This window comes from Vombatus ursinus, unplaced genomic scaffold, assembly GCF_900497805.2.
Source record: "Vombatus ursinus unplaced genomic scaffold, bare-nosed wombat genome assembly UNPS02014821.1, whole genome shotgun sequence".
Classification (NCBI taxonomy): Eukaryota; Metazoa; Chordata; class Mammalia; order Diprotodontia; family Vombatidae; genus Vombatus; species Vombatus ursinus.
In genome coordinates this window covers 31,064,301-31,080,799 of record NW_020954599.1, presented here as the reverse complement: position 1 = coordinate 31,080,799, position 16,499 = coordinate 31,064,301, and the positions used below count along the sequence as shown (strand labels likewise).

At 38.4% G+C, this 16,499-nt stretch overlaps 1 protein-coding gene across 1 annotated transcript in view; it reads left to right on the top strand.

Moving 5' to 3' along the window:
• Window positions 1–16,499, top strand: part of SNX25 (sorting nexin 25) — a 235,498-nt gene that overhangs the window by 27,810 nt on the left and 191,189 nt on the right. The window contains exon 2 of the mRNA XM_027837342.1: window positions 10,040–10,124. Coding sequence (XP_027693143.1) covers window positions 10,103–10,124 — 22 coding nt within the window. The 5' untranslated portion in view covers window positions 10,040–10,102. The remainder of the gene's footprint in view (window positions 1–10,039; window positions 10,125–16,499) is intronic.

The following is a 16,499-nucleotide window of genomic DNA, read 5'->3' as shown; positions in this document are numbered from 1 at the left end:
AGGGCAGCTTTTCTCATTTCCTGATCTAAAAAAACCCAACAACATAGCACCCTATCAGTTGTGTGTCTCTCTGCATGAAGAATTTTCAGCTTGTGGATACTTTTCATCCTTGAAACTAAATCAAAAGTTATGCTGGGTCATTTACAGTTAAAACTATAAAAACACAAACCAGGAGTCTGGCTTTTCCAAATCTTGATTTAGTTGTGGGGCTTGGAGTCACTGTTGTAGAAACTGTCTCCATTGTAGAGAAGGATTAAAGGGACCAAGACAGTGGAACATATACAGGAGAACTAGGCCTACCTCTTTTTAAGGCAGAATAAACATATTCATCCTTCATACTGATGCCTTTGCTTTGTTGGTTTATCATTTTGCCATTCTTTCTTTATATCTCTAGGCCCTAGAGATATCTGCCTTAAATTTTTTTTGGGGGGAAGTTGGTCCAGACTTGTGATTTCATCAATATTGAAAATTCCCAGAGTAGAAATTCCTTCTACCAGGGTGGATGAACAGTTTGGTTTCAATTTATAGTTTTAGAGAGGTATCTGGAGCACTGGGAGATTAGGGGATTTAGCTATGGTTGCATAGCTAGCATGGGTCAGAGACAGGTCAGAAACCTAGGTCTTCCTGGCTCCAAGTTCATCACTCCTTACTAAATAATGCTTAAGGGATTTATCAATGTATGTTGGTTTGAATTGAAATAAATTCCTATCCACTCCCCAGATCATTTCATTTTATAAAAACGTAGAAGTCATGGTCATTTTTTTTTTTTTGGACTGGACTGCAGCGACATGTTTTTAAAATAAATTTTTATTTTCCAGTTACCAAGTATTAAAAAAAATTCTATTACTTTTTATTCTGATCTTAATAAGCACAAAAAGTATTTCCTATACAAAGTAGAACTACAAACTCTATTACGTATTGCTTGCTTTTCTTTTCAAGTATATAATAAATTTAGCATATAACTTTCAAAGCTGTCATGCTTATCTGTGGGAAATAGTAATTTCTTAAGACTCACTCTCAATGTGGAAAAAGTGTTTGTTTAGAATGTTGTTCTTTGTGACAGCTTTCATGCTGACCCTGGTTGTTAAATTATTAATATTTTGTTTTTTTTCTGTTATCATAACTCATGTTCTTTATGTCAGGTGAGGATTAATTGAAAGAAATAAATGTTTAGTTTGGAGAATAGAAAATACAGCAGGACACGGTAGATGTCTATGTCTGAAGAATGGTCACATGGAAGTCATTCTGTGTGTCTCAGAACCAGGACTTGTGGTTGGAAGCTGTAGAGAGGAGTGTTTTGGTTCATTATAACGATGACTTTCCATTATTTAGGATGATCCCTATGACTAGAAGTATTCAAGTGGAGGTTGAATGACTTGTCAAGGACAAGGTTTGATGATTCAGTAGGAGATTAGAGTAGATGATCTCTAAAGTTCCTTGTAACTTCAAGATTTTTAAGTTTTTTAGTGACTTTTTAATTTTCCAGAGAAAGAAAACAAAATTATTGTTTCTTTAGTTTGTGGCTTTGTTTCTAAATAAGTCCTTCTCTTACTGTTCATTGGTAAGCTGTTTAGTTCATTTCCTAGGGACCCTAGTTAAAAAAGAAAAAAAAGAGACATATTAAGAATCATGAGATAGCAGAGTAAGAAGGGACCTAGGTCATCTAATCCAACCTCTTATTTCACAGATGAGGAAATCAAATCCTAGAGTCTTGCCTAAATGACTTGCCTAATATCACATGGGTAGTAAGTAGATTGTAGGCTCCTTGAAGGCAGGGGCCATTTTTGCCTTTCTTTGTATCCCCAGTGCTTAGCACAGTACCTTGCATATTATAGGAGCTTAATAAATACTTTTTGAATTGACTTGCAAAGCCAGGATTTGAACTCAAATCTTTTGACGCCAAATCCAAGGCTATTTGCACTATACTAAGTTGCTTTCTTTTGTTTGTCATATGCCCCCAGTAGATGTTTAGATGTTTAGATGTTGACAGTATTTTGAAAGATGAAGTCATGTGACATAGACTCACGTGGGTAGCATACATTAAAAGAAAAATATTCTGTGGCCTATTTTATTTTATTTTTTTTTAAATCAGGGGAAGGATTTTTGCTTATGAATTTGCTTATGAATTGTGATATCTGGATAGTTCATGTAAACACCATGAAAGAGATGGCAAGCCTGCCTCAAATTGATTGGCCTGTACTCATGAGAAGTAACATAGTCAGCAATGTCAGAGTTAAACACAACGGACAGTGAGTGCCACATGTGTATGTGGCTGGGTTCCAGGTAGTTCCTGGTTGCCCAGTTGCTAATGGTGCCAGAGTACTCAGGTGTTACGCATGCATTTTCTTTGGATATTGCCTCCCCAAGAGAGGATGCCTTTAGCTAGCTATTAGGCAAAGTAGATCTTAATTTGATATGGCAGTAGATTCCAAGCTGATGTTATTTAGGAGCTGAACAGAAAGCTGATAAGCACAAAGCTTTTTCTTGATAAGTGATATATACTGAGATGGAGGGGGATGCTTTTAGGTTTTGTTCTGTGTTTGGAAGGCCATGATGCAAGGGGTATTCTCTTTTCCCCTTCCTATAAGTTCCCATTTCGCTTATTTGTCAAATCCTTTATAGAATTTTTCTTCACAGTTTCATTTTTTGTAACAAAATGTTGATAACAGAATCAAGATGCAAAATTATCTGAGCAGGTTAGAACTTGGGACTGAAAGCAACAAGATGGAATTTTACAGGGATGAACAGAAAGTATTGTATTTACCTTCAAAAGATCTTCTTCACCAGGCACAGGATGAGGCAGGCTTGGGGTAACTCCCAGGAGTGAGCCTGTTCTCTGAAACAATGCCCTGCCTGCCTCCACTCTTCCCCCGCCTTTCTGGACTCTCCCCTAGGCTACTGGGCCACCCCCTCTCTCTCCCAATTGAGCAGATCACAGGCACTGTTAGCCTATCTATGTTTGGCTCTGCAGAGCTGGAGTGGTATGGTACTGGTACGGACCTGGTTCCAAACCCAACTTATGTCGTTTACTATCTGTGTGATTTGGGGGGTATCACTTCAACTCTATGGGCCTTAGTTTTCTAATCTGTAAGATCAAGGAATTGGAAAGTTCTTTTTAGCTCTACATCTATGACCTTGTGATAGGATATGGAGGGTGAAGAGAAGGGAAGAGCAGAGTGTGGCTGAAGGTGTGAGTCTGAGAGACTGGTAGGATTGTAGTGCCTCTCCTCAATAGAAAAAAAAGAAGTTCAATTCAGCAAGAACTTATTAAGTCTGAATTCCTTCAGGAATAACAGGTTGCCTGCTATGAGCCAGGTACTGATCTAAGCATTGGTAATACAGAGATACAACCAAAATAGTTCCTGCCTTCAAGGAGTTTGAATTTACAGGAAGCAAACAACATGTACACAGATAATTGGATATAAAATATTTACAAAGTAATTAATCAGTCTTCAAGCATTTATTAAGTATCTACTAAGAGCCAGGCACTGTTCTATGCTGGGGATACACATATGATGAATGGAATAATCTCTACTTTCAGGGAGGCTATATTCTAGTGGGGGAGTCCATATTATTTCAGTGGAGGGGATATGTGGAAGGGATCATGAAACACTGGGAGAGTCTGGAAAAGTAGAAATGGCTCTTAGATACAGCCTTTGCAAAGGCACAGAGATAGGAGACAGAATGCCATACATGGGGAACAATATGCAGGCCAGGTTGGCTAAAACATTGAGTACCTGAGTGTGGAGTAATGTGGAATCATTCTGGAAAGAGAGGTTGAAGGGGTTTGGGGAGGGCTTTAAATACCAAGCAGAGGAGTTTGTATTTTATCCTGGGGAACACAGGGCCTTCTTGAACAGAAGAGTGACATGGAATCACCTACGCTTGAGGAATTTCAGTTTGGTGGTTGTATGGAGGATGGATTGAAGAGGAGAGATACTAGACACAGACCCATTAGGAAGTTATTGCAATAATTCAGGCAAGAGGTGACGAAGGTCTGAATGTGTAGAAGAGAATGAAATCCCCGTACAATGTCTTGTGGAGGAAGAACCTACTATACTTAGCAACTGATTGGATATGAAGGTTGAGGAAGAGTGAATAGTGGAGGATGATTATGAGTTTATGAACCTGGGAACTAGAAGGATGGTAGTGCCCTTAATAGAAATAAGACAAGAGGGAAGTGATTTAGGGAGAAAGATAATGAGTTCCACTTCGGATATGTCGAGTTTGAGTTCCTGATAGAACATTGAGGTAGAGGTACCCAGTTGACAGTTGAAAGTTTGAGACTAGATATTGGAAAAGAGATTTGGAATGGATTTGTAGATTTAGGAGTCATCTGCATAAAGGTGATAATTGAACCCCTAGGAGCTTATGAGATTAATGAAGAGAGAGAGTGCAAAGAGAAAAGAAAAGAGAGACTTAGAGAGAAACCTGAAGGTCAATTATGTATGATGATCTAGAAAAGGAGACTGAGAAAGAACAGTCAAACAACTGGAAAGTGAAACAGAAGAAAGCCAAGGGAAATAAGAGTGTCAAAAGCCATAGACAAGTCAAAGACAATGATCACTGCAGAAAGACTACAGAATTTGGCAGTTAAGAAATCCTTGGTAGGGTTGGAGAAAGCAGTTTTAGTCAAGTAATGGGATCAGAAACCAAACTGGGTGAAGAAGGCAGGAACTGCAAGAGCAGACAACTCTTTCTAGCAGTTTGGTAGTGGGTGTAACGTAAGATGGCAAGGTCAATTGAAAAAAAATTTTTAAGGGTTGTGGAGATCTGAATAAATTTGTAGGCAGTATAGGTGCCAGTAGAAAGGGGGAGGTTGAAGCTGAGAGAGGGAAGGGATGATTATTGGGGCAAATACCTCCAAGAGAAGAGAGGGAGTGGGATCAAGCTTTGACAAAGAAAAGACTCCTATCTTCCTCAGAAATTAGATTAAAGGAAGGGAGAACTGGGAAAGGTAAAGAAGAAGTTTGTGGAGAGGAAGGCAGATAAGGGAGCTAAGGAGATAAGGCCTTAATTATTTTTAAAATTAAGAGATTATATCTACTGAGAAAAGAAAGGGTGGAGGTTTTGTGGTAAGGACATTGGGTCCTTGAGGAGAGAAAGAAAAGTTGTGGAAAAGATACTGAGGGGGTGAGAAAGAGTGAGTCAGTCAAGGGAGGAAAAAAGGATTTCTATGGACCCTTTTCAGATTAGAGAACATGAAGTTATAGGAGAACTAATCATCACAGTTGTATGCCTGTCCGGGGGCTAGTAGCAGCATGGAAGTAGAAGCAGAGAAGGTGCATGTAAGGGATGATCCAGGGTGGACGACTTGCAGGGCATGGCGAGCAGCAGTTGGTAAGGTGACAAGGGATTCAAGGATGGAGGATGGTATGTAGTTGACCTTTCAACTATTGGGTCAAGACTGTAAAGAGAAGACCTAGAGAGGTGATGGATTGGGAAAACAGGGAGAGATAGAGAAATTAATGGCAACAGTAAGGGTGAAGTATGAGTTCTGGAGGAATGAGGTAAATAGAAAGGGAAGACAAGAAATTACAGTTGGAGAAGGGAATTTCAGGGTTTAAGATTGTGTTGTTAGCACAGTTATTCTTGAAGGTAAGATCTAGGATATGATTGCCCTTTGGGTGGCTGTGGTAGAGTGAAGTTGTCTTTTTAACTACCACTTAATAGTCAATCATTTCTGTGACTGTGGGAGAGTGAAGATGTCAGTCATGGGTGTTGAGGTTGGTGAGTTGGGAGTCCAGGATGTTTCAGAGAATATCCATGTGACTATTGAAGTCCCCAAGTATGAGGGTGGGGATCATAGAGGAGAGAACAAATAAATTATGCCATATTAATGTAATAGGATACTATTGTGCTGTAAGAAATGGATGAAGGGGATGTTTTGGAGAATCCTGAGAAGACTTATGTGAACTGATGTAGAATGAAGTGAGTAGAACAAGTAGAACAGTTTATACAGTAACATTTTTTAAATGACAGACTTTGAAAGACCTAAGAACTCTAACTCATACGACAATCAACCATGATTCCAGAGGATTGATAATAAAGGATGCTACCCACTTCCTGACACAGAGGCAATGGGCTAAATATGCAGAATGAGACACATTTTTGTATATGACCAACATGGTAATTTCTTTTGCTTGACTGTGCATATTTGTTACAGAGGTTTTGTTTTTTCTTTTTCTTTTTCTTTTTCTTCCTCAGTGGCAGGGAGAAGGGAGGGAGAGAAAATAAGCACTTGATTGAAAAAAACTTTAAAAATAAAAACCATGAACCAGGTCCTGAAATTCTTGAAGAGTGGCATAGAACTGCTGTATGGTTCAGAACTAGGACCAGTGAGTGGAATTCAACTACAACAGATATCTGGACAGGGAGATGCAGAGAGGCTGTAAGGAAAATAAATTGCTGATCAACGGTAGTAGAGGAAAGGTACAGAAGTGAGAGTGGGAAGCAGAAAGTAGGAAGATTCCTCCTCCTGACTCAGAATATCCAAGGAATGGGGTAGGTAGATAAGTGAGCTACCTTCACTGAAGAGAATGACCAGGGATGCTGTATCTTCTGGAGAGATCCAAATTTCTTGTGAATGCCCAAAGATAGAGTGCAAGATGATTGCATTGAGAAAGGGCATTTATTGACAGTGGAACAGCAGCTTCACAGAGGCAGTAATATGGAGTAAGGATGACTGGAGAGTGATTCAGAGAGTAGTAGATGAAAAGGGTTGTTTTTTTTTTTTAATCTTGGCAGAGAGCTGCTCTGAATACAGAGACCTGGGTCTTGAATTCCCTCTATTTACTACTTGTGTGATCTTTTGCAAGTCACTTTAAAAATGAGTGAAATGATGGACTTGCACTAATTTCCAAGGTCTTTTTTAGCCCTAAATCTTATGATTCTTATTATTAGTCCTTCACGGTGATTGGGGAAACCCCATACTGATGTTTAGTTATCTGTGCAATATTGGTGGGGAGTGGGGACAAGACTTAAGAACTTTAAGCACTTTCCTGCTTCCTCTAATGCTAGTGTCTTCCTGCCCAAGTTTACCTTGTATTTACTTTGCAGGAATCTTATATATGCCTTTATACGTACATGTTATCTTCCCCATTAAAATATAAATTCCTTGAGTTTGGGGAATATTTTGCTTTGTCTTGGTATCAGTTGATCTCTCACAGGCTCAGTTTTGTCATCTGTAAAATGAGGTTAGTAATACCTGTAGTGCTCACAGTGTTGTTAGGAGCTTAACAGAGCATTTGGCCCAGAATAGGAGTTTAATAAATGCTTATTGATTGATTGAATATGGTACCGTATTGAGTTGGGTTCTCCTAGATGGCAATCTGGAACTGGCAGGAGGAACTGTCTTGTATTCTCATACTCCAGATTTGTTCCAGTAATCCTAGGTATGAGCATAAGAATAGGAAGTTCAGATGGAACTGAGACTTTCTCTATACTCCATTGATTTTGGGGGAGAATAGTTTCCAGAGTCTGCTGCCATATAAACTTAATTGTTTTCAATGCAGGAAATGCTATAAGCAGTGGGGAGCTGTTCATAGCTGAAGTTCGTGCAGAAGATCGATTTTGGAAATGGGTGGGTGACTATCCAGATGTTGTCATCCAAAAAGTGGAGGTACAACTTTGAGCAAGCCGAAATGCCCTTGTCTGAGTGTCTCTCTAAACTATAAATAGCAGAAAGTGCTGACCTGCATTGTTGGGGGTGGTGTTTCCTCATCTGGAAGTTCCTTATATCAGGGAAAACATAAGTCTGGCCCTTAATTCCACGCCTGTCTTGCCATCAGCGAATCAGTTAACTGGCATTTATCAAGCGCCTATTGTGTGCCAGATCATGCTCTCTTGTCTTGCCTTTTGGATTCTGATGCTCCTTTGTTATCAACCCATATTTCTTTACTTTAGATATGCCTTATCTCTCTGGTCCCTAACTGCCTACTTCTGTATGCTATAATCCTTTGGCCTTGTATAACTTCCGTCTTGCTTCTGGCCCTTAACTACCACAGCCAGTACTAATGTCAGTGACCCTGCCTACATCAGGCTGCCTTGGTAGAGTCACAGTCTGTTACATGGAGGGTTTTCTGTTGTTGTCTCACTCCTGGGAGTAGATCAGTGGGGAAAAATATAAACCATGAAAGCTAGAAGAGGAGGAGGATCTTACTAGAGAAGGGATGGTAGGTGACCCACTGACTGCTTTTATTTGTTTTGGTTCTTAGTTTTTGTCTAAGGTTGGCCCAACCTGCTACCAAGTGAAATTTAGCCTAAATCTTTGAAAATTCTGACTTTCTTATATGGTATAACGATGGAACATTCTGCCCACCTCCTGCTAGACAGGTGAAAGACTTCAAATATTTTTTGGACATGGCCAATGTGGAAATTTTGTTTTGCTTACAATGTTTATAATAAGGGTTTTGTTTTTTCATTCTCAATTGGGGTTGTGGTTGGGGTAGGAAGGAGAGAAGGCAGATTTTTGTTGATTGGAAAAAAAGAAATAAGTACTTATCTCATTGGGTCATTGGGAGATCTAATGAAATAATATATGTAAAGCACTTTGCAGATGCTCAGACAGTATGTAAACATCAGCTGTCATTATTCTAGTGATTGTATGTCCCTATTGCCAGCAAGCTGCTTTGCAAAGTATGTCAAAGAGCAGCATTTCCCTTCATCCTTAAGTGGGCTCTCAAGAGATTAATCACCTCCCCAGAGCATCTTAAAGTATAAAAACATTAGGGCCTCTAGATTTCTTTTTAGCTGCCTCTTGTCTGATTGGCCCTTGCAAATTCCTTCCATTGCCTGGTACTTTGTGCTTTCCTTTGCTTGTTAGAGATAAAAAGAAAAATCAGTTCTTTCTGTTGCTTAAAATAAACCTCATTAGTTAAAGGTTAGGGTGATATTACATGAACTTCTGATGAGAATCATTCTATGAATACCCAGGAAAGGAAGACTCGGGGACAGCCAGAAAATCCCAGTCATAGGATGGACAGGTGTCATCTTTGTATTCTCAGAACCTAGCTCAGTGCCTGACAGAAAGGATGTGTGTAATAAATGTTCATTGATTTGAATTGAATTGAGTAGACTGCTGCCAGGAACATACAATTTCAGTGGTCTCTGATCTTAAAAACAAACAAAAAAACCCAAAAACAAAACCACCTCCTCTTCCCTTCATTAGGAGACACAGCTTTTCATTCATTTTCCTTCAGTGGGTCTTAATTTCCTCATTTATATAAAACCAAAGAGTTGGACAAGATGGTAATTGATTTTCTTGTAGGTAGAATGGGGGTAGAATAGGGCAGAATCACAAAAAGTCAAAGTTCAAGCAACAGCTTTCTTGATTGCACCTCCTTGCCACCCTTCCATTGATAGTACTCTCTCCCTCCCCCCCCCTCTCTGTCTCTCTCTCTCTCCTTCCATCCCTTGTTCCTTCCCTCCCTCCTACCCTCTCTCCTCTCTTCTTCCTACCTTCCTCCCTCTCCCCACCCCACTGCCTCCATGCCTGATGTTGAGGACTTCTGCTGACCTTCAACACCACATAGTGCAACTGCCCCTTGATCACCCCTCACCATCCCTGTCATACCCCTCTCATGGGTTCCCCTTCCTCCTAGTCCCTGCATAGGAAATGGATAGACCAACGCCTCTCCCAGAACAATCACACTTCTGGTTAGACTATCCTCTGAGCCACTTATCTCCACCTCCTAACTGTTTGGGACACAGAAAAAGATATTCTTAATTTTGGCTCTTTCTAATGCTTTGTATACATGATCTCATTTCCTGGAATAAAAACAACTCTGTGACAGACATTACTGGTAATATTGTCATCATTTTATAGACAAGCAAATGGAGACTCTGTAAGGTGATTTGTCTCTGGACCCCTAGCTTCCAAAGAGAAGATTCAGATTTCGATCTTCCTATCTCCAGATTCAGCACTGATCCCATCATATAGTGCTGTCTCTTCAAGTCTTCTGTTTGGATTTGAAACCAGGTGGTGTTTTTCTTGATGTAATTTATTCCTCCATTAATATGTACCCTATTTATATTTCAGAGTCCTTTATCTGGAAATTCACATGAGTCGATCCAGTCCAGAAGGGTAGTGATTTCTCATAACATGGATAAAGCTCTGAAAGAAGGTAAGGATTTTATATAGATAATAGATATGTATTTATGGGTAGATAGGTATCTATATAAATACCTCTCTATCTATTCACACACATTTCTGTATAAAGCAGGCCATTGTATTTTGAAATTTAAATAAGATGGAGGGAATTGATGAAGGTTTCTATTATTTATCTATTTATCCATAGCCGTGAGCACTTTTTCCTTGGGGGCATTTGTGCTAAAATTTTTATATCAGTTGCACATAGTAATGTGGAATAGTTCTACCTATTGCTTTCCTGGGCTCATGTTGAGTCCCTGTTTGTTCTACTGGAGAAATGGGAAAACAAACAAAAAAAGACAAGTATTATCAGTGTCATCCTAGACTCCTGGACCAGATTTGTTTCAGTTCGCCATAAGAAATATTGCATTTCAATGGTAATTCTTATGCAAGACCTAGTTCTTGAATTAATAATGGTAGAATCATGCTTAGAAGTGTTAGGTGAGTATTGTGGTAAATAATGAGAAAATAAATCTAGAGGTCTCCCTGCCCCTACCCCCTTGACTGGCGTATTTTACCATTCATTTGTTCTTAGTGTGGTTGTTTTAAATTATTTTTAAAATTTGTCTGCCTACAACTTTCCTGGTGATTTCAAAACACATAAATTAAAGCCTCTCCATTTGGAGGAACTTAGATTAGACAGTATATATTTTATATATGTACACATGCACATGTGTCTAGATATATATGCATGTAAATATGTATGTGTAAACATGTACACACTAATAATTATATTCTTATTCATATACAATGTATATACACATATATTGTCATGTGCACATATCTGTACATGTGTATATGTACACATACATGCACATACATACATATATAAATATATATGCAATTTATTTTCAGAGGGATAGTATGCAACAATCACATTTCATTTCATAGTTAATTTTTAAAAATTTGTTTAATCTCCTGAGAATAGATTGCCATAGAACAGTTCTGGCAAATCTATTACATTTCATATCTGTTTGTTGTCTTCCAGTTTTATCTCTAAATGCTGTTGGCATGACCTGGCTTAGTTGGGTATCATCATGCCAAGCTTCTTGGAGGCCTTGGTTTCCTCTTGACTGCTGTTTCTTGTTTTGTGAGGTGATGCTACTCATAATCAACCTTCTTTTCAGTAGATAGAGCCCTGCCCCTGAAGTCAGGAAGACCTGAGTTCAAATCCAGCCTCAGACCAAACACTTGACACTTGCTTGCTGTGTGACCCTAGGCAAGTCACTTAACCCCAATTGCCAAAAAAAAAAAAACAACAAAAAAACCTTCTTTAGCCTTGTTTCTCATCCTTTGAACATACTCTGACTTTTTTTGAGCATACATTGTCACATTTTGGAACACGTCAAGGAAACAGCATTGTACAATGGAAAGAACGCTAGCTCTGGGATGTTCAAATCCCTTCTCTGAGACTGTGCTTGTGTGACTTTGGGAAAGTCACTGAAGGTCCCCAGGCCTTCTTTTCCTTTCCTTTCCTTCTGAGGTCTCTTCTAGCCTTACAGCTATGATCCTATAATCTCAACACTTCTTGCTCCTTCTGCCTCCCCCAGTGATTGTAGGATCTTACTAAAATAAGAGACTGCTTTCAAACTATTGTTTTCTAATATCTTGAAAATCAATTGAACTAAAAATATTTAAAGTGTTATTTAACTCAAGTGATGGGCTTTTGCATTGCTTTCATGCTTAAAAAACCCTATATTCAGCTTTTCTCTTCATTTAGGCATGTACCAGTTTGAAGATGGGCACACAAACACACAACTCTTCAAAGAGTGACAAGCTAAGTTTTGAGTTTGTCAGGGCAAAAGTTAGTCAACTCGGGTTGTTGTTGTTTTTTCGATCTTATCTCCAAAGTGATTTCTCTTCATTTATTCTTATAAATAAAACTATAGAATGAATAACTGTCTAAAGCCTTCAAATGAGAACTATCCTTAGGTCTATTTGTACAACCTTGAGCATTTGATCATAAAATATTTACTTTACACTTTAGTGGTACTGATGTATTCCTCTGGGAAATCTTGAAGTTATATAGTCTGTTATTAAAGGGGAACATTTATGCCATATAGTGTTATAGTCAATAAAGTTGGGGATTGAGAAGGAAAAGATATTTAGTGTTTAGTGTAACAAAATAAGAAAGAAGAATTAGAGAACCCTTACTATAAAAAATGTCAACCTTTTAGCCTGATTGGATATTCTCTGTAGTCTATATATTTGTTTTGAAAGAGATTTTGTAAAAAGTATCTAGAAATTTAAAATAGTGGGTAAAGTTATATGTGAATGTTTTATATAACCTACTTTTCTAAATCTTGGCAACCAGGACATTCTATTGAATTGGACATTCACAATACTGTTACCTAACTTCTATAAACTTCTGTTTATTTGTCCTAAAACTGGCATTTCATTTTTAGGTCAACAGTATGCAAACAAAAAGCTAACACTGTAAGGCTACTGTGATTGCATTCTGTTGAACAGAAATGATCAAGCATGGCCTTATTTTTTGCACTTGAAAGGACGAAACAAACCAAACACATTTGTTGTGTTGGCTATTGTGTTTTTCCTTACTGGTCTCCCCCTCTCCCATTTAGAGCCTATAGGTTTGGTTTTTTTTTTTTTTGGCTAGGCAATGGGGTTAAATGACTTGCCCAGGGTCACACAGCTAGTTAAGTGTCAAATGTCTGAGGTCAGATTTAAGCTCAGGTCCTCTTGATTCCAGGGCTGGTGCTCTATCCACTGTGCCCCCTAGAACCTATAGTTTTAGAAGGGAACTTTTCCCTTTCCCTTCCCTTGCTCTAAATACTGATCATCAGGAAAGATTTGATCTGCTCCCCTTTTCTTCTCCGTAGGCAGTCTGGTGGTCCTTTACTCCCAGGGGCTCGCAATCTTGGTGCCAGATTTAGCAAGTGCATCTCATTAGCTTTATTCCTATTCTAACTGAGAACTCCAAAGTTCAAGCCATTTGCCAGCCTCAGCCTCCCCAGCTGCAGGGAGTGTAGGCATTTACCACTATGCTAAGCTAGGTTTTTGTTTTTTTTAAAATGGAATTTCAAGTAGTCTGTCCATAGGATTTATTTTCTTAAATCTTAGCTGATTGAATTATAGAGCATCAAAATGGTATTAAGTCAGAAATATTGAAGGAAATAATAGAGCTATTTTTTCTATGGGAGTAACCAGAACTGTTAGGACTCAAGATATTTCAAGCAAACATGCCTGCATGGGATGAGTAAAGATTATACTTTTCCATTATGCATGATATTAGAGTTATTAATGTATTATCATTTTGAAATGTGAAAGACTGAGTATTAGAAACTCAAAATCATGAGATGTTTGTATATCTACTCATATTTCTGTCAGAGAAAACTCAATAACCTCTTCTAATCATTACAAATATTCTAAGTTTTTGCCCCAAATAGAATCCCAGGAACCTTCTACACCTCCATTTCCATAAAAGAGATGTTAAATGATTGAAAAAAAAAAAAGGATCAAGTATTATAGTTTTATGGAGCTTCTGTCAGACTTTCACAAGATCTGCTCCCTAATTTTCATTCGGCTATTTATTTGTTTATTTATTTAGGTCTAGACCTATGATTTCATCTCTCTTATCTCACCATTTTGAAAATTTCCCTCCACTGATCTAGAGAGCAGTCTGGAGCAACTGTGAAGTTTAATAATTTGCCTAGGATCACATAAGTCTGTGTCCAAGACTGAACCAAAGTTTTCTTCTCTGCAAAGCTGGTCCTCTTTCCATTACCCCATACTCTCATTGTTTTATTTTAGGTTATAGTATTTCATTTTTTACTCAACAAATATTCAAATGTAACCTTAAGAATGAATTTTAAAATGTCATCGCTTTGCACATTTTATCCTTTTAGAGTCATTTTGAATATTAATCAATATTCTGCTATTCAAAAATGTTCTCAGTGTCCAACAAGTATCTTCTAGAATCTAGAATCAGGGGTGGGAAACCTGAGGCCTTGAGGCCACATGAGGTCTTCTAGTTCCTCAAGGGTGGCCCATTGACTGAATCTAAACTTCACAGAACAAATCTAGAATCTAGGATGGTGATCTACATTCCTATCTAATAGGTTTTAGATTTCATTATTTTGTTCTTTACCCTTATTGTTGACATTCATTTGCTTTGAAATGGCCTTGGGACATTGATAAAGGGTATCCCAAAAGTCTTAGTGTGATTTTAAGCTACTTAGCTTAAATCTAAAACTTAAAAAAACTAAAATATCAAAAAATATTTTGTATTGTAAAGCTTTAACTCATCGTAACAGAGATCCTGATAATATATTTTTTGAAAATATCTTATTTTTTCCCAATTACATTTCAAGACAATTTTTAGTATTCATTTTTACAAGATTTTGAGTTCCAAACCTTTTCCTCCCTTCCCTCCTCTCCCTCTTCCTAAAATGGTAGGCCATTTGATATAGTTTATACATGTGCTATCATGTAAAACATATTTCCATATTAGTCATAGTTGTGAAAGAAGAAACAGATCAAAATGAAAAAAAAAAGCCAAGAAAAAGAATGAAATAAGTGAAAAAAGTATATTTCGTTCTGCATTCACAGCCCATCAGTTCTGCTATGGTCTGTTCTACTCTAGTGAATTTAACTGTTAATACTATATATGTGGATCTTTATCCAGTGAACAACAAGTTTATAGATGAGAGGAACTGAACTATATTCATATTAAAATTTTCATCAGAAATGAAACCAGAACACAGAAAACAATGGCAGTTAAATGAGAGACTAGGAATTAGCAGGTTGTTTTCATTTTGTGTCCCAAAGCACCAAAAAATATTTGGTGCAACACCTGGCCTTCTTGCCTAGCGTGGGAGTATATAAAAAATATTTAGTGCCTCTATTGGTTTCTTCACCCAATTCACATTGATGATAGCGGGATGGTTCTAAAAAGGAGTAGATGTTATTGCTTTCAGGGTTCTAAGGGTAATCCTGGTAGCTATGCTCTGTTAAACTACCTACCTGGTAGGCTTCCCCTTTGCAATCAGCCAGTAGACTCAGTTACTCAAATAGTATATAGCAAGAACAGTAGTTACAAAGTATTTCTCCCAATACCAGTGGTACACTTTCCTCAAAATGCCCCCAGAGTCAGGGTAGAGGTGGGAGGAGAATGAGTAAGAACTTAAAAGTACAGTAGTAGTGAGGCACACATGTACAAAATACATACAGCCATTCCTCCTGATGTTTCCTGTGGGATGTGATGATGGTGATGATGAGTCACTCTGCTGTTCTGCAAGGCTGGCTTTTTGTCAGGCTGTCTCATTTGCTGTTCTGCCATGGGGCAGTAGATATAGGAGGGGGCCAGGCTGACATCTCTACTGTTGGGCAGTTGCTGTTAGGCTTTGCCAGGCAGGTTGCTTGGCCACTGGGCACTTTTCAGGGTGGGCATCTCTTTTGGGTAGATCAGTCTGCTGGACTCCCCAGGTTTTGTTGACAGCTCTTAGTCATCAGCACAGCTGGGTGTTACTGCGCTCTCTTTAGTAGGGTTAGTACTATGTATTCTTTAACTGGAGTGCTGTAGAACTCTTCCTGCTAAGGCAATGCCCCTTGATTTAGAGATGCCTCTTCCCTCTGACTTTCTCAGAGCCCCCAGCAAGCACTGTGGTTGTTTATCACCTCTGGATGGGAGATGGGAAAAAGCCTTGCCTGCCCTAATTGACAATCCCTCTGTGCTTGAAAGCAAGCCCTTTCCCTGGATGGTTAGCTTAAGGTGATGTATTTCAAATCTGTCATTTCTGCCTTCCATACTCTTTTGGGAATTTTATGTAGATGAGTGGCTAGGGACAAAGGTATGAATGCAGTCTGTGTCTGGGGGAGGGAAGTTTACTGTCTTGTTTGCCCCTTTGTATTCATTTGAGATATTCTAGCCTTTGGACCCTTTCTCAAGTGGGAGATCTCTATTTTGTATCTGGAAGCTTTTCCCTTTACATTTCATTATCTCTGTCTTTTTTCTGAAGTCTCACTGGGGCACACCCACCACCTTCCCAATATAAGTGTTTAATAGTAGCAAGAAATCTGCTTTTGGAGTCAGGAGCAAATCCTGATTCTGCTATTTCTTACCTACTTGATCTTGGGAAATTATTTAATCTTTCTGGATCTTAATCTCTTTATCTGTAAAATAAGAAGCTTAGACTAGAAATCATCAATGAACTAACAGACTGACTTAATTTTTTTGGAAGTTTTTATAGTTTATGGAGGATAAAGTAGAAAAATTCTGTGAAGGATTTTAGAAAAATTTCAAAACCATGGCAATGTATAATTTCATATTTGAGGACTTTAAAGCAACTGTGGATCATGCTGGAATGATATGGAAAATACTTGACAAAAT